The sequence below is a fragment of the Grammomys surdaster genome, unplaced genomic scaffold, assembly GCF_004785775.1.
Source record: "Grammomys surdaster isolate TR1022 unplaced genomic scaffold, NIH_TR_1.0 129, whole genome shotgun sequence".
NCBI classification, from domain to species: Eukaryota; Metazoa; Chordata; class Mammalia; order Rodentia; family Muridae; genus Grammomys; species Grammomys surdaster.
The window spans coordinates 4,470,373-4,489,501 of NW_021604587.1; the positions used below are offsets into that span (position 1 = coordinate 4,470,373).

The 19,129-nt window shown below is 41.4% G+C and overlaps 1 protein-coding gene across 1 annotated transcript in view; it reads left to right on the plus strand.

Moving 5' to 3' along the window:
- Dzank1 (double zinc ribbon and ankyrin repeat domains 1) overlaps positions 1-19,129 on the plus strand; it is a 54,577-nt gene that overhangs the window by 13,856 nt on the left and 21,592 nt on the right. Inside the window, exons 5-10 of the mRNA XM_028756781.1 lie at positions 1,283-1,379; positions 2,477-2,601; positions 6,097-6,182; positions 7,641-7,758; positions 9,119-9,232; positions 10,721-10,813. Coding sequence (XP_028612614.1) covers positions 1,283-1,379; positions 2,477-2,601; positions 6,097-6,182; positions 7,641-7,758; positions 9,119-9,232; positions 10,721-10,813 — 633 coding nt within the window. The remainder of the gene's footprint in view (positions 1-1,282; positions 1,380-2,476; positions 2,602-6,096; positions 6,183-7,640; positions 7,759-9,118; positions 9,233-10,720; positions 10,814-19,129) is intronic.

Genomic DNA, 19,129 nt, shown 5'->3' on the forward strand with positions numbered 1-19,129 from the left:
CTTTCTTTGCTCAGTGGGCACATCTTCCCTTCTACTACAACACTTCTACTCACAGTCAGATCTGTGTGATTAAGGTCAGTATCAACCATTGTGAAGAATCTTCACTGGTTCCCAGACTTGGTCAAGCCTTCTTCTAAGACCAGAATTCTGACTCAGCACCATCACTGCCTGTGTTCAAGTGTCTGCAGTGACTCTATGAACGAGACCATTAGGCTGCCACCCAAGAATCAGTTTCTGTGTTCACCCAGCATTTGTGCTTTGTGAACTCTGTATAAACTGCAGATAAATAAGCTGTTTACATTGTCTTTGTCCCTCATCATCTGGGGGGAAAACTGATCTGAGCATGTGAGTTCTTGGTTTCTTATCTTTTCCATTTACAAGCTCTGAGATAACAGTAAGCAGGCCTACCATACTTTTTGGCATAACACAGGGGCAGGCAAGGGAGGCCAGTGAGTATATATTTGGGGAATGGAGTAGCCAGGCTAGTAGACCATTGCAGTGTGTGTTGACTTCTATTAGTTAAAGTCTTCACCCCACAAAAGCTGCAAATCTGCACTTCTTTGGAGAATTAATCTGATATATCTAAGAAGGATGTTTGAAACATCAGTCCTGAGTTGCTGGCACTAGTGATCCAGGTAGTAGGGTCAGAGATAGGGCAACTGACCAAGAGGTCTTAATCATGGGGTACTTGTTGAGAGTGACAGAGAAGGTTCGTGGGGTGTTACTTAAGCCCAGTGGTAGCCCTGAGACCAGAGCACATGTTGTGGGACAGAGCAGTAGATGGCGTGGATGAGGCAGACTTGTAGTGTGGTTATCACGGTGATGATCTACAGGCCAGTGGAGATTCAGATCTGAATCAGATCGAAGGGACGGAGTCCACAAAAGGCCAGGGAGAAGGGAGTTTGGAGCACTGTCTGGGCAGGTAGTGAGCATAAGGCTTCTCTTTCTTGTCTAATGTCACCCTATTTTTCCTCTCTGACTCTTTTTTCTCCCCTCTGATATTACTGTTTCTGATAACGGTGCTATCCATGTGCTCTCCTGTCCCCTGTCTTGGCTGCTTTACCTGGCGATGCGTAGCAAGGCCTACCAGCCAGATGCTGGCTCACTGAGTAGTCTAGACACAGAGCTGTGGGTTTCTAAAGGAAACAGATATTCTTTATAAAAACTGCTATAACCCCTTTCAAGTAAGAAGTGTCCACCATGACATTGTCTCTACTATGACTTCTAATTTTCATACTCTAAATGTATATAATCAAGTAATATGTAATCTCTTCATTCCTAGGAATTAAAAAATGGGTTTGTCGGACCAAAACTAAGGAAGAAGTATAAGAATGCTGAAAATAAATCAACTTGGAACGTTAACCTTAGACAGCTTGCAGGTATGGTGAGGCAGAAGGAAACCCACTAAGCAGACTTCCTGCTTACTCACTGCATGCTTTCTGTGTCCTCGTGTTGAAATAAGAAAACCAGGCATGCTACAATTTGATTTTTTAATTTATTCTAGCTAATAGATCAAGACTATGAGAGATAAGCAAGCAGACTGATAAATTTGATTTATTGAATAATTAGATTGAAGGAACCATGGGACACCTCACCAAAGAAAGAATCACTGGGTTTAGGGAGTGGATGGGGTTTGGGTTAAATTTAAACAAAAGCAGGGTTTTGATAGAGCTGAGCCAAACTGAGCTGCACAGTAGGGTCAGTATCAGCTATGGACTCAAGCTTCTTACTTTGGAAACTACAAAGGTGCATATAGATAGAATGTGTTCAGGACATGGCTAAAAAATGAGCCTGCTTTTTATGTCATGGTAGGCTAGCAAAATAGCTTATCAGGTAAGGTAAAGGCATTTGCCATGCAGACTCGATGGCCTGATTTAATCCTGGGAGCCCATGTGTAATGAGACAACTGACTCCCAAAAGCGGGCCTCTGTGGCATGCACGCACCCTACGCACAAATGACAGCAACACTTGTGTTAGGGGTTGTGTTTATTTCTTTTCTAAAAACAACAACTAAATGACTTGGGTCCTCTAAGAAAAGTTGAGTTCTTATATGAATTCAGGCAGCAAAGGTTCTGGAGTCCTCAGTAAATAAGCAACAGCTATGCAAAGAAAGGCTGTCATGGGTTTCTTTTCTTTTCCTTTCTTTTCCCTTCATTTCTTTTCTTTACTTTTCTCTCTTTCTTTTTTGTTGAAATAATGTTAATGTTATTCGCTAACTTTGCAATTGGTGTGTTCTGTTTTCTTAACTTGATAGAATATTATAGAATGCACCAAGGAAGGTAATTGTCTTAGACTGGGTCAATTATTTTTTTCTCAGCTTTATTTCACTTACTCAGGGAGGGTGACATTATAGTATTTGCTGCTAGGGAAAGAATGTGACATGGTCTTTTATTGGAAGTTTCTAGCTATGAGAACATATTCGTATGGTTGTATATGGTAATGATATCACAAAACAATATTTTTAATATAATTATAGACCTCAAGATAGACGAAAGAGCAGACCCTAAAACTCTGAAAGATCTTCGCTTCTCAGAAAGGCCACTGGAAATCCCAGCCTACCATGAGGGAGCGAGTGCTCGAATACATACTCACCAGGCCCAGGTAACATCAGTGGAAATTCTTTAGGGTAGCAAAAATGCCCCAGGGATCTTAATGCTTCCCAGCATACTCTCAGACAGCATCTCTCAAACTTTAGCCATGTTGCAGGCAGTGTCCCAGCTCTAGAAATACTGTGTCTAAAGGGAAAAGCCTTCCTATTCATAGAGCTAGCCTTTTACTTGAGCCAGGTAAATAATAATCAAGAAAATAGTTAACACAATTCTTTTTTGAGACAGATCTCTCTGTGAAGCCCTGGCCATCCTGGAACTTGGCTTATACCAGACTGGCCTTGCACGCAGAGGTTCACCAGCCTCTGCCTTCTGAGTGCCAGGATTAAAGGCATGAGCCACCACCACCCAGCTACACACAAAAAGTTTTAATCAGACAAACTGGGTGGTAGGGTAGCACAGTGGTTCTCAAAGGTGCTTTCTTACACCTGCATGATCATAATCACATAGAAGTTCATTCGAAGTGTATGTTCTCAGGTCTAAAACAGAGACTCTAGGCATGAGAGCAGTATCTGCATTTTAAATATCCATCCTTCTGGCCTAACATTGATTTCAGGGTCAGGCAGCAAAGTAGAGGATAAATAATCCATGACAGCTAGCTTTAGGGTGAGGTTACCAAGTCTGTGGGTTCTGTGATGATGTGGAATGCCAGAGGTACCCAGAGTGATCATTTTCATCTGCAGCCAGCCAATGACAAGGACTTCCAGTTCACTATTGCCACCTGATGAGTTTGCATGAAAATCAGAAACCTGCATCTTCATGTCTACTAACCTAGCTAAAAATCTGAGAATCAATCCAGAACCTGAATCAGTGTAGGAGAAAATATATATGTATATAGGCCAACTGAACTTCAGTGTCTCACAATATTTGGTGGTCTATATGACAGGTAACTCATAGCAATTCATAGCCTATGGCATGACTATGGAATTTGGCGTTGTCTCATATTCCCGTGACTGGATTCAGGCATGGATTTGGGATACCTCCTAGAGGAAGGGTAGATAGACCACCAGTTTATGATTTCTGATACAGGCCGTGTTTGATGTACTACAAAAACATTAAACAAAGAACAACAATAACAACCAACACCCAAAACAATAACAAAATCATTCTGAATGATCCCCATTGTCTACAGAATAAAGTCTGAAATCCCAAGCTTCAGTGCCCACAGTATTGATGTGAACTCAAGTCAAATGGCTTTGAGCATCAGCATCCACTCAAGAATGAGTATTGTGACCCCCTCACACACTGCATTGACAGCACCCTTCCTCTAGGATGTGTCCCAAATCAATGTCTGAATCCAGTCACAGGAATATGAGACATCGCCAGATTCCATAGTCATGCCATAGGCTATGAATTGCTATGAGTTAACTATCATATTCTTGTTTTGTTCATAGACGGAATCTTACTATATAGTCCTGGCTGGTCTGAAACTATGTAGGCTGGCCTCAAATTCGTGGTAATCCTCATGTGTCTGCTTCTTTTTTTTTTTTTTAATTAAGACATAGCCACATCACTTCCCCTTCCCTTTCTTCCTTCCAACCCGTGTCATGTAACATCCCCTCACCCCAACTCCCTCTCCAAACTATGGCCTAGTTCTCAATTGTTTTATATATTGAGGTCTCACGGGTGATAGATTCTGCCTCTTGAATGCTGGGATTACAGGCACACACCACTGGCTGACCTATTGCTCCTTAAAAATGTTCAAGGCAAGAAAAATGAAGAAGCTGAGCGGTGCTGGCACATGCCTCTAGTCCTAGCACTCGGGAGGCAGAGGCAGGCAGATATCTGTGAATTCAAGGCCAGGTTTTTCTACAAATCAAGTTCCAAGGCAAGCAGGGCTACACAGAGAAACCCTGTCTCAAAAAAACAAAACTAAACCAAACCAAACAAAATGAAAACCTACAAGAAAAGGAGGAAGGAAGGAAGGAAGGAAGGAAGGAAGGAAAGGGAAGAGAGATGACGAAGAAAGACTGAGGAAGCGCTTCAAATTACAGGCAACAGGGCTGGATAGATGATGGCTCAGTGGTTAAGAGCACCGACTGCTCTTCCAGAGGTCCTGAGTTCAATTCCCAGCAACCACATGGTGGCTCACAACCATCTGTAATGGGATTGGATGCCCTCTTCTGGTGTGTCTGAAGACAGCTACAGTGTACTCATATACATAAAATAAATAAATTTTTAAAAAAAATTACAGGTGACAAGTATACATGACATGGGATCATATCCCAGACCAGGAAAACAATACCTAGCTATAAAGGACACCATTGGCACAACCAGCAGGGTCTGAATGTGGATCTGCGGATTAGATAACATCATCACTCGGAACTTTGCTGATTTTGGCGTACGGTTGGTCTTGGGAAATGCACACTCAGCAACTTAGGACAAAAGGAGATACTGCTTACAGCTTATTTTCATATGACTCAAAGAGAATAAAGATATATGTAGAAAATGTTGATATAAGTAATTGTTTAGCCTGGGGAACAGGAGTTACTTTTGCTATTTTGATAACTTTTTTAAAAGACTGATTTATCCAAATAAGATGCTATGTGCTCAAGTGTGGTGATTTACTTCTTTAATCATTGGTTTTGGGAGGCTGAGGCAGGAGAAAAACATGGCCAACATAGCAAGACCTTGTTTCAAAATAATATTACAGAATTATAATGAAATGGTCGTGGCATAGCACAACTCAGAGTGTTACTGTGAATGGCAAAGAGATAATGGCTGCTGTATGCCAGTGTGTTTTACATCAGTAGTAGGATGGCTAGCTTCTCCCCTTCATCTTTCTTTTTTTGGGCATCCCTTCTTTCCATATTGTAGTCCACAATAAGCCATATGTGTCCCAGGATGGGCCATGCATTGCCCTGCCATGGTACCTGTGTGTTTTCTTACTATGGGTTCCTTTTGTTTTCTGTCTGCTTTTCATACTTTCCTCTCATTTCCCATGCCCATCTCTTCCAAGACTCCCTTCACCCATGGAGCCTGCAGGTGTGACTATTCTGTCTTCTAGATCCCTGTAGAACACAGCACAACTCTGTCATCTTGCTAGGTCCATAGATTTCAGTTATTTTGTACAGATAGGAGAAGTGTCCTTTAGGGACAGGGACCATGTAATATTTTGCTTTTTTGACCTTTTCTCTGCACCAAACAGAAAATTAATTCAAATAACCTATTTGTATAAGTGAGACCTTTTGAGTTTTCTAGAAATATTATCCTTGAGACAAATGGATACAAACTTAAGTCTCCCAGTTCTAAAATATTATCTGTCTAATAGTAAACTCAGATATCTTCTTCTTTCTTAAACTTTTGTTATAAATAAAATATACACATTTACTCATGAGTAGAAAGCACTTAATAACTTACGTTGATTCCAGAGTAATAAGTACAAAGACTTTCCCTTATGTTGGTAAAAGAATTTTGAATGGACGGTTCCTGTCCTGTAGCCTTTACCATGTTATATGGACTGTGTGTCTATCTGTGTTCTTCATTTTAGTCCCCTGGCTTTGCACACATAACTGGCCAGAAGACTCTGACGAGCACTGAGATCATGAGGATCCAGAGGGAGACAGACTTTCTCAAGTATGTAATGCCTTCTCTACTCTGTCTTACATTCTTCAAAGTTACATGTGGTCTGTGAGATTAAAAATGAAATATAACACTGTCTTTGCTCATTCCTAGTTTTAAGACAGGTTGACTTGCCATGTCAACCTGGCCTGGCACTTGCTTTACAGTCCAGGTTGGCCTCAAACTTAAAACAATCTTCCTGCTTCAGACTCCAGAGTGTTGGTATTTAACATGCCTAGAAATTTTTTAGAGTTTTAAAAACACATAATTGGGAAAAAGAATCCAGGACTGAAGAGATGGCTCAGTGATTAACACACTAGCTTCTCTTCTAAAGGACCTGGATTTAATCCCCAGCACCCACATGGTGGCTCACAATTGTCAATAACTCCACTTCCAGGGCATCCAACACCCTCTTCTGGCCTCTCTAGGCATGGGCATGTATTGCAGGCAAAACATTCATACACAGAAAATAAAAATTTAAAGTAGAAAATTTTCGAAAAGACAAACGATGCTGACACTCACTGAAATGTCTACCTGTGAAGAGCGTGATTGACACGTATGTGAAACTAACACTACAGTCACAGAATGAACGTGTTCACCCCGACACTGTACCCTCCAGCCTGCCTCAGCCCATCAGCTGTTGATCTGGTCCTTATCACTCTAGCTTGGTTTGCATTGATTCTATATGTAATATAATAAAGCAGCATGCACTCTCTCCCCACTCTCCAGGCTTTATTGATCCAGCATAATTGTTCTTGTGACTCATACATGTTTGCTGACATCTAATATCTATTTATTTTACTGACAAGCTTTTTGTATATCGCAATTTCTATTGAATGGGCACACCACAGTTCACTTACCCATTCAACTGTGAGGGCACATGCTCCTCCCAGAATTTGGCTAGCATGTCAAACTGAAAAACTAATGTGAACATTTATATACAAGTAACTATGTGTACATCAGCTTCCATGTCATTTATGGTAGAAATCTTGAAGGAGAATGACTGGGTCATACCCAGTTATTTCCAAAGGAGGGATACCACTTATATTTACCTCAACAGTGACAGAGAATTCCAGTTTTTACATCTTTACCAACACTTCATACTTTTAGACATTCTAGTGAGATTGTAATGGTGTATCATTGTGATTCTAATTTATATTTCCCTCATAATTAATAATAGGAATCTTTTACATATGCATAAACAAACACACACATATTTTCAAGAATTTCCCCTCTTTGATGTCGTGTGTGTGTGTGTGTGCATGCATGCTTGTGTGCTTTAATTGGGTTTTCTTGCATAAGCATGAGCTACTGCTCCATAGGTACATCACTGATAAAACTGTCTCTCAACAAACCTTTTACTAGTAGTAGTCCCTGGGGGTTCGGGAGCTAACGTACTCTCCACCATTCATTGTATATATATGAATATTAGTGTAGACCCTTATGAATTCATGCAAACCTGTTTCGTTGTAGGTGTACCCACTGTCTGGCTTCCCGTCCATCTGATCCTTTTGCTCGCTTCTGTCAAGAGTGTGGCGCTCCTGTCCCACCCATATTTGGCTATCGTCTTCCACCCCCAGAAGGGGCTCAGGTAAGCTTCAGAATGTTTGAAAACATTTATTTCTGTATGACCTGCATATTATTTATATGTGACCTGTATAGGTAGCCGTGACAAGGGCCTGTCACATGAGCCACACACATAAACACTCACTGAAAGAATTTTGAACACATTGATGTCTTCCTACCTAGTCCTTCTTAAGACTAGAAAAGCACACTTGCAACAGGATTTCCTTTGTGTGGCCTTGGAGAAGACACCGAGAAACAGACTAAAATCTCACTGTTTTAATGGGACAAGGTTGGCCCAAAACTGTTTTCAAATACCTCCAGCTAGTAAGGCTTCGCTGAGAGATATTTGTGTGGACTGGACAGAATATAAAACTTCAGGCAGTTTTCAGGGTTGTCTAAGCTTTCAGTCATATTGAGCTTTCTTTCACTTACACATCCAAGTAGAGATGTGTGGATGCTTGCCCACACTGAGAAGGTATTGAGACATTGCAGTTAGATGCCTGTTAAAATCCTGGGCATCAGGCTGAGAGAACATCCCATTCAGTACAGTGCTGCTTGACTTGCAAGCACAGGACCTGAGTTCAGTCCTCAACAACTAGCTGGCTAGCCACCGGCTACGGGCCTAGCATAATTGGTGAGCTGCAGGCCAACCAGAAACCCCCGTCTCAAAGAAGATGGACAGCATTCCTGATGATGACGCCTGAAGTTATCTTCTGACCCCCACACATACAAACTTGTACATACATGTGCACCTGCACATACACGAACACACACATATTTTAATATTTTTGAGAACTTCATACATAAGCATTACACCTATATCACTCCAATCCTCTCTATCCCCAACACACACACACACGCACACGCACATGCACATACACACACACTTTTTTCAAAAGTTAAAACAGATATCATAATAAAAGCAAAAGAATCTACTCACGACATACTAACCAGCAGTAACAAACAAGATTCCCAGGGCACTTCACTTGGCCGTTGATCACCACAAAGCGCTGGTCCTCTTTGTTGGCCACTGGCATTGCCATCTTAACAATGTCTCAAATAAGGCTGACTCCTACAGTAGCAGCCACAGCAGCGCTGCTGTTCTCAGCCTGCCCTGTGTTGGAGAAGCCCCGCCCAGAGCAGGGAGCAGGAGGGCAGCCTGAAGAGCCCGTGCTCTTGTGCAGATGGACATTTCCTGGGAAGCTTCCGTCTGGTGCTCACCTCTGGCTTCTAGTTCACATTCTAGAGTAAACAGGTTTTTATACTTCTACACTTAATAGGAAAGGAAATTAATTCAACTGCTTCCAAAAGCAAATCCAGCCTTAGGGAGTAAGTCCTGTCAGCCTCCACCTCCCAAGGCAAACCTGAGCTTTTCCTTTGAGCAGATGGGCCTTTGTGCAGAGTGTGGCAGTATGGTCCCCATGAACACCCCCATCTGTGTGGTGTGCGAAGCTCCTCTTGCTCCACAGCTGCGGCCACAGGCCAGCCTCTACTTGAAGGTGAGGAAGTGTGATTCTCTGGAAACGTGAATGAGATACACAGAAAGTAGGTCTGAGTAATTATGTGTCTGTCTTCAGCTGGCGGAATGGACTAATAATTGTAAACGAATGTCTTGTAGACAACCCCATTCTGATTCTTAGAAAGGCATACTGGCCCAAATATATAACTGCCAATAGGCTCTGTAAGGGAGAAGCCTATGCATATTCCCCCAAACAAACTGAGGATAAACTGCAATACAGCTAATTTAGATGATGCTTCACCTAAGTAAGTATTCAGACTTCAGAATTGTGGCTAATACTGACTTAGAGTTGTTCACTGAAAGTGGCTTCATGTTTTTGTTTGCTCACTCTGCTGATGGCTTCCTGTCTGTAGAAAAGAGTGGTTAGAACTGCTCGTCTCCTGGCATCTCCGTTGCAGCTTCTGCCTCTCCCTCCCTCTGTGCGGCAGCTTCTCAGGCTCTCTTCGTAGGGAACCCGTCCTCGCTACACACTGCCTGTCCTTTACAACTTTCTGAAACTTCAATGTGAGCTTTCACGACTCCTTCCTCATTGCATCTTTATGGCTGCAAAACCAGGCCCTTGGGAATGAGGACACTAACTCTGCTGCCATCTCCAGATAAACTGGCCCTGCTGCCACAGCTGTTGCCTCTGAGCTCCTTGGTGGCTGGACATGCAGAACACTGCCTAAGCAGTGATGCAGTTCTTTCCAATGAATTGGCATTTTACAAACTGCACCCTTCCATGCATGGGGTCTTGTCCTGGCATTTTACAAACTGCAGCCTTCCATGCATGGGGTCTTGTCCTGTAGGCACTTTCTGATGTTTCAGGGCAAAGTGCAAAATGTGAGGTTTCTCCATAATTGTACTAATCTTCTTAACAGTTCCAGCTTCCCACCCATCTCCTCCCTCCTCGTTTCTAGCTTTATCTAGTTCTGTCATCTCTATTTCTGCATTGCACCTTATCTTGTGAATTAACTTGGGAAACTGTGTTAATATTTTCTTCTGACAGTCACTTCTTCAAATTCTGTATAAGTCAGAACCTACAGAACAAACCCAAACTCCTAGTTAGCATAAAGTCTTGGGAGACAACAGACTTAGAAATCCACAGACTGAGCTTCTGCTGGTCTCGAGTCTTTCTCTTCACACTGTAGGCTATGATGGAGAGAGCCTGTTGCTGCCTGTTGGCTTTCCCCTGCCGAAGATGGGAACATAATCCTTGTAAAATTTCAAATTGACTTCCTCAAACCGAATGAATACTATTTTCCATTTGTTTGCTTGCTTGTAGTTCTGTCTCTTTTTAAACTGTGTTCAGTTGTCTGGCATAGTGGCAGACAATGATAACTTTTTTAAGTAATCCCCAAACCAATGTAGTACTCCTGACTAGGTGCTGACCTAGTTGATTACCACACAACTAGGAGTTGACCACCAGGACTGTGGGGCATCTCCACCCTGCCATTGCTCATTCTCTTTGTAATTCCCTGTTGTCAAGGAGAGGGTGATCTGTCGCACCTGTGGCACTGGGAATCCTGCTCATCTGAGATACTGTGTCACCTGTGAGGGGGCCCTGCCTCCAACACAAGAGGTGGGTGAATGCATGTGGATGTCCTATCTTTGGTGGTGGCTAAAAAGTTATTTGCTGAAGCCAGCTTTGACAGGTCAGGTACACTGAGGAAGAGGGCTGGAGTCAGAGAGAGGCTTTTCTCTGAGGGAGCAAAACTTAATTATCTAGGACCAGTAAAAAGGATGAAAACAAGCACACCTGCACATGTGCACGCACACACACACACACACACACGCACACACACACGCACACACACACACCCTTGGTAGATGAAGCAAGGCTCCAACAAGCTCCAACAACTTTATTTTTTCTCCCATGGCTTACATATTCCAGAAAAATGTTTAAGACATTATAAACATTACAATTTGGCTCCATCCTGTTTTTCTTCACGTGAACAATTACAAAGTGTATAAGTTAAAAAAAAACCCAGCATGTTCCCCAATACTCTTACATGATTAAATGTTTTACATATTACAGGTAAAAAAAATAAATTATTCCCAAGGACCCATGTACATTTATGGTTAAGTAACTTATTATAGGTTAACAAAGAATAGACAAGCAAGATATTCTTCAGCCAGTTCTCTTCCTGGCAGTCTGTAATTTGCAGTTACAAAGAAAGGATCAATAATTCTATTATTTATCTTAAAAAATACTCTTATAAAAATCTTAAGAGATTTTCGAATCACAAATCTAAACTTTTATATAAAAGTCAGTCACTTTTACTTTAAATCCTCAAGGTGCACATCTACTCATTAACAGCTTTATTAAATCATATCAGGAAGGAAAGGGGAAAGACGGGTACAAGTAATTAATCATCACCTCAATCGCCAGCCCAGCTTCAGGAAGAAAGTCGCATCAGCTAGTACTAGTCAGGCTGCTATTGCTCTTCTGCCCTGACCTCAAAACTCCCAGGCTCAACTATCAAGAGGGTGCCTTTCTGAACTGTAAATCTTTCCCCAAGATTTTCTACATCTGAGCCACTAACAAAAACATGTTAACTTCACTAACAGTCTCCGTCTCTAAGTTCTTTCTAAGGATGGTTGTTGAATCATTAATCTGCTCCAGCAGCAATACTTGGAAGAGATCAATCTCTATTATTGTAAGTGCCAACGACACTGCCCAGTGAGGGGCTGGACACCCCTTAGAGTTTTCCCACAACTCACAGATTATGAGGGATGAGACGACTGGGAGACCAACAAGCAGAGCCAAACTCCATAAGAACATGAAGTCCTTAGGACACATGGTCCTCTGGGCTCTGCCTCCCTGAGGCTCACCCATCTCGGTCATGCTAACCATTGGACCACATTCTGTGAGTTCTAAAGCTGCTGTCTTCCTTCTACACAGCCCCCAACAGTTGATGTTAGTAAGAGAAGTAAGACATACAGTGAGAGGAGAAATCCATTACGAAACACAAAATAGGACTGCAAGATGGCCCAGCAGATGAAAGTACTTGCCACAGAAGCTTGCCAACCTGAGTCCAATGGACTTGATAGTAGGAGAGAATTATCCCAAAATTACCCTCTGACCTCCACTGCAGACATGTTAATCTGTGGTAATTCTGATACCTGATCATAGGATAGCTTTCCATTTATTTCTGTCTTCAATTTCATTTTTTATACCAGTACAGGCATTATCATACATTGAACCCTATAATATCACTCCTTTCCAAGACATCATACAGGCTACCTTATGACATCACCTTTTACTGTCCATGGGGTCTGTGGTAAGATGCTTCTCTTTTATCTCGATAGTATAGGTGCCCTGTCCTGTCCTCCCATCAGGCCACAGATGTGTGAACTTTGTGATCTTTTTGAAGTCCTCACATTTTACATCCTGTTTTGGGGTTTTTGTTTTGTTTATTTTTTTCTTTTTATTGGATATCTTCTTTATTTACATTTCAAATGTTATCCCCTCACCAGGTCTCCTCTCCAGAAACCCCCTATACCATCCCCCCTACCCTTGCTTCTATGAGGGTGCTACCCCACCCACCCAACCTGGCATTCCCCTATACTGGGGGCATCCAACCCCCACAGGGCCAAGGGCTGCTTCTCCTACTGATGTTCAACAAGGCCATCCTCTGCCACAGATGCGGCCAGAGCCATGGGTCCTCCATGTGTACTCTTTGATTGGTGGTCCAGTCCCCGGAAGTTCTGGGGGGTCTGGCCAGTTGACACTGTTGCTCTCCCCACAGGGTTGCAAACCCTCAGCTCCTTCAGTCCCTCTCTAACTCCTCCATCAGGGACCCTGTGCTCAGTCCAATGGTTTTATTTTGCTTTTTATTATTTTCTTCTCTTTGCTTTGATTTTAATTTGATCCTCTTTTTTCAAATTTCTTTTTTACTATTTGCTCACTTGTTGAATTTTTTTTTTTTTTAGACAGGGTCTCACTGTATAACCCTGGCTGGCCTGGAACTCAGTATGTTGACCAAGCTCACAGGGATCTGTCTGCTTCAGCTTCCTGATTAAGTAAGGTGTATGTCACCATGTCTGAACTTTTTTTTTTCTTCACATTTTCAATTTAGGATGTATCCACACACATGCTCTGCTGGGTTTTCTGTTTGTTTGCTTTTGTTTTGGATTTGTTTTTTGTTTTTCTATTTCTTCTAGCAACTTTTGAAGAAGAAGTAGTAAATAATTAGATATAAACATTAAAAATGAAAAGTTTAAAGCGTCGATAAAAAAAATAGAAGAAAATCTGAGCATGTTAACAAGCCAGCAGTAGGGTGAGGCAGGAGAAGCATGAATTCCATGCCAGCCTTGGCTACACAGCAAGACTCAGGATCAGCAAGATGGAACAAGACACTCAAAACTTGTTTGCTATTTATTTACTTATTTCTTTGTATTTTTGTATTATTTACTTATAACATATATATGAGTCTTTGTCATCATGTATGTCTGTGCACCATGTGTATGCCTGGTGTCTTAAAAGGCCGGAAGATGGTATTGGATGTCTTTGGACTGGAGTTACAGATGGTTGGGAACTGGAAATTGAACTGGGGTCCTCTGGAAAGCAACCCTCTTAACCACTGAGCTGTCTCCTTAGCCCTTCACCAGTTGATTTTGGACAAAGATTCTAAGAACATAAAATGAGGAAAGGACAATTTCTTTAATAAATTGTGCTAAGAAAACCAGATCTCAGCCTCCAGAAGAATGGAACTGCCCCCTTTTCTTGTGTGTACAGCAGTCAATTAAAAATGAACTAAAGATTTGAAACCCAAGACTTGAAACTACAAAGCTACTAGAAGAAACAAAGGAAACCTCAGAACATTTTCTTTTCTTTTCTTTTCTTTTCTTTTCTTTTCTTTTCTTTTTGTTGTTGTTTTGTTTTTTGAGACAGGGTTTCTCTGTATAATCCTGGCTCTCCTGGAACTCACTCTGTAGACCAGACTGGCCTCAAACTCAGAAATCCGCCTGTCTCTGCCTCCCAAGTGCTGGGATTAAAGGCGTGCACCACCACTGCCCAGATCCTTCTTCTTCTTTTTTTTTTTTTTTAAAGATTTTTTATTATATGTGTGTGTGTGTGTGTGTGTACACTATCATTGTTACTGTCTTCAGGCACAGCAGAAGAGGGCATCACATCCCATTACAGATGGTTGTGAGCTACTATGTGGTTGCTGGGAATTAAGCTCAGGACCTCTGGGAGAGCAAGCAGTCAGTGCTCTTAACCTCTGAACTATCTCTCTAGCCCCCAGAACATTTTCTACTGATGACATTTCGGCTATGACCCTAAAATACAGTAACAAAGGTAGAAATAGACAAACAGGGCTGCATAAAAGGAAGACAAGTCTGCACAGCAAAGGAATCAGAAGGGTGGAAGAAGACACTCAAACTGCATTTCCCCAGGAGTTACCACCCCAATATTGACAGACTAAAACAACTCCACGACAAAAGGTGGCCAAAATGTGAACAAAGGACTCAAATAGATATTCTAAAAAGTGTTACAAACAGCCTATAGGCACTTGAAAAATGTTCAACACCACTAACCATCAGCTGGAGGCCAGGGAGGTGGTTCAGCAGGTAACAAAAACACTTGATGTGCAAGCTTCACAACCCAAGTTTGATCCCTGGATCCCAGGGTAGAAGAGCAAAACCAACTCCCAAAGTTGTCCTCTGACCTCCTTGTGCCCTCCATGGTAAGCATGTGTGAATGCACACACACACACACAAATAAACTAACTTTTAAAATGAGATATTGCTTCACTCCAGTTATAATAGCTTTTATCAAAAAGATAAAAATAACAAATGTTGATGAGTCTGTGGAAAAAGAAGAACGCTTATACACTATTGCTGGAAATGTAAATTAATATAAACATGTGTAAAACAGTCTGGTGATACCTCTAAAATTTAAAAATATATTATCATGTGATCCAGCAGTTTTACTACTACATATATACCCAAAGAAAATATCAGTGTGTCAACGAGATAGCTGCATCCCCTGATCATTGCAGCTCACAGTAGCCACTGCACAACAGCAACCTGACTTTACTAGGAAGGAACAGATAAAGAAAATGTGGCGTGCATACTGAGTAGAATACTATCCAGCCTTTAAAAGGAACTCCTTTCATCTGTAACATAGAGCCATTCTGTTCAGTGTGAAGTAAGCCAGGCACAGAGTCAGATACTGAATGATCTCATTTGCATTCATGATGTGAAGACATCATAAAAACAAAACAAATGAAAAACCCACAGAGACTGTTAGGTGACGGTTTCGGGAGACGTTGGTGGAAGATAGACTATGCTTCTGAAGATACAGTCAATAGTTCTTTTGTACATCATGATGACCAGTTAATTCTTTTCCCCTGTGTTATTGATCATCATTACTGTGTCTTTGAAACTTTCCAAGAGACAAAATGATGTTCTTACTATCTGACAAGGAGAAGTAAAGGAGGTGCTGCATATGACCAGTGAGAGAGATTTCACCATTGCACATATAATCTTTTTTTAGATTTTATTGTTTATGTGTTTGAGTATTTGCTGAATGCATGTGCAGCACATGCATGCAGTGCTTGCAGAAGCCAGAACAGGGCTATGGATCCCCTAGGTCTGCCTTGTGGGTGCTGAGCCCAGGTCCCCTGGAAGAGCAGTCAGTGCTTTTTACCTCAGCATTATCCCTCCAGCCCACTGTATAAATTATTCTTATTAATTAAAATTTGTTGAATGTTCCCATGTGGAGAAACCCCTCCACATGTGATTCAGATCCTAGTATTTGGATCGTGTATTTTTCTAGGCATATTAAAGTGGTAGTGAAAGAGTGCCATTCGATAGGTCAGATTCCCCCGACCTCATCCTTCCTACTATAGTTACACGTATGTATCCTGCACCTATGCATTGCACACCTCGTAAAGGTATCATAACCTCTGCCTTAAACAGTTCAAGAAAAGGAGGGGCAAAAAGAGTGCTTGTATTCAATTTAGTTTTCTGGTCCCCCTCACTCCCTCCCCTTTGCCCCCCACTCGGCATGTGTTGTGTGCTGTGCTCACAGCCCAAAGCTAAAGGCTAAGACCGGAACTAAATTTGCATAACTCTCCTCCCACGTGTGTACTTGTCCACTCTCCAGAGTCTTCATGCATCAGGAGCAGATTTTGTAGCTGTCCAGTCTTACGCCATTGCCATCTAAAGGAAAATCTGCAGGTTTAAAAAATTATCCCTGTTCCATAACTGAATTTTCAGAACCAACCGTGGAAATAGGCTAATGAGACTGGCAATATTAAGCAGAACATCCACACATTATTCCCAAATCAAATCTGTTGTAAATTGGGCGAATCTTGTATTTGTAGCTGCCTGGTAATGTGGGCTCATATTTTTAGTATTCTGTCATCATGAAATTGCATTGTCATTCTCCATGACACCTGAGGGAATGACAGTGAGGTTATGAAAGCATAACTGTAGAAAATGATGACACTCGTGGAAATCCTTCTTGGAGTGGACGTTCTGATAGAATCAAGTAGATTTCTCATCAAAAGATTTAAGTTTTGGCTGGAGATATCTCATTTGGTAAACTGTTTGCCTAGTATTCCAGGGGCTTTGTGTTTGAGTCCGATCACTACATAAACCATGTTTAAGGTCATTCTCAATTTGAAGCCACCATGGGACACATGAAACTCTGAGTGTGGGGTCACACTTCTATAATCCTAATGCTTGGAAAACTGAAACAGGAGGATTGTGAGCTTGAGGCTATCCTAGATTATAAGCACAAGAGCCTGAAGAAATAATGTAAGAGGATTTTCATCCCTTCCCTCTTCCCTCCTCCTATCCTTTTCCTTTGGTTTGCTGGACTTCTCATCAAAAGTAATACATACACATGTTAAGTCAATTATATTAACTGTCAGTGATATGATTCTTCCATTTATGGTTTTCATCTGTCAACAAAACTTTTTAGGAGCAATACAAATTTGTTTTTAAAAATTAGATTGATTTATTTTACTTTACATATATAAGTGTCTTCCCTGCATGCATGTGTATGCACCATGTGCATGTCTGATGACCATGGATGTCAGAAGAGATCATTGAATCCCCTGGAGCCGGAGATACAGATAATTGTGAGCTACATGTGGGTGAGAATCAAACCCTGGTCTTGCACAAAAGCAACTAGTGCTCTTAACTGCTAAAACATGGCTCCAGGGCCCCAAAGTTGAATGTTTTTAGAGATACATTTGCATCTGAATGGCTTATGAGGAGTTAGGTTTTAGAATGATAGTGTTTATAGAAATGGCAGAAAGTAGCAATGCATGTTCAATGTGATAGCTTCATGTCTTTGATAGCAACATTGATATGCTAGGGTATGATCATTTTTCTTTCCATAAAGCAACTTTAAAAGTCCACTGGGACTTTAATCTTTGTCTTAGTTAGTCTTTGTCCATTGCTGAGGAGAGACACCACGACCAAGGCAAGTATTATAAAGGACAACATTTAATTGGGGCTGGCTTACCTGTTCAGAGGTTCATTCCGTCCATTATCATCATGGTGGGAAGCATGGCAGTATGCAGGCAGACACAGTGCTGGAGGAGCTGAGAGTTCTAAATCTTATTCCAAATGCAAACAGAAGACTGCTAGGAGGAAAATCTCTTACATCCACTCCCACAGTGACACACTTCCTCCATCAAGGCCACGCCTCCTAATAGTTCGACACTTAGGCCAAGCATATTCAGACCTCCACAATTCTCAATAAAAATCTGAAGGCTTTGTATTTAGAACCCCACATTGGCAAAAAATCTCTGTCAACATTTAGTTTAGTGGCTCAGCAATTAGTAGCGTTCACTGCTCCTGCAGACAACCTGGTTTCCGTGTCAAGACCCACATGGTGGCTCATGACCATCCATAATTTCAGTTGCAGGGAATCCAGTACCCTCTTCTGATGTCCTCTGGCACAAGACATGTACATGGTACACATACATATATATAGAAAAATATACTCACATACATAAAATGAAAATAAATCTTATTCTTTTTAAAAAGAAAAATTAATATTAAGATAATTGAAATGTAAGATCTGAAGTAAAAGCTTCCAAAGAATTGTGCCTTTTGGATTATCCCAAAAAGCCTGTCTCTGATTGAACAGAAACTAGGTTAATGAACATAGAAATATTCCTTCCTCAGTTCCCCATCTTATGGACTGATAAGAACCATTTCTATAAAAAAAAAATTCTTCGTTTGGTTAACAAATACAGTTAAGTAAAGTGACTATCTTTGAGAGAAAATTGTCCTTAGAAAAATATTTTGTTGTTGTTGTCCATATATTTAATATTACATATGGAATATGCGGCAGTATATGTATTTGGGTATTAATTGGATTTGTTATTCATTGAATCAATAACTATTTGACACCTAGGTGCCAGGATCACTGGTATTGCATAAGTGGGATGGAATGTAGAATTAGGGTCTGTTTGTGTGCATAAGTCAGCACCTAGTAGAAAGCCTGCTTTCTTTCATACTCACTTGGCATTGAAGATCCCAAACCCACTGCAGACCTGTGAAGACACTGTTAAATGGACAGGACTGTGGAGTCTGGACAACAGGCTGTCAAATGAGACATAAGGTTGCAGACCAGTGCCTGCATCTAGTCACCAAACTGCCACTTTTACTATCATCCCCAGGGGGAAGCAAGAAGCTGTTACATTACACAATAGTGAGTAAGGACCAGGAGTCAAGGTTCTAACCCAGGTCTACCTAACAGTGTCAGAAATTCTCAAGAAACAACCATTTCCCTCTTCACAATAAAAGAATTCCTTGTGTTACTAGAATACTGGAGCCAGGGGCCAGAGACAGGAGCTGAGTCACGAAACTATACTTTCTTGGGAGATATGGCAATCTGGGAAGCCAGGGAACTAACATTCCACAG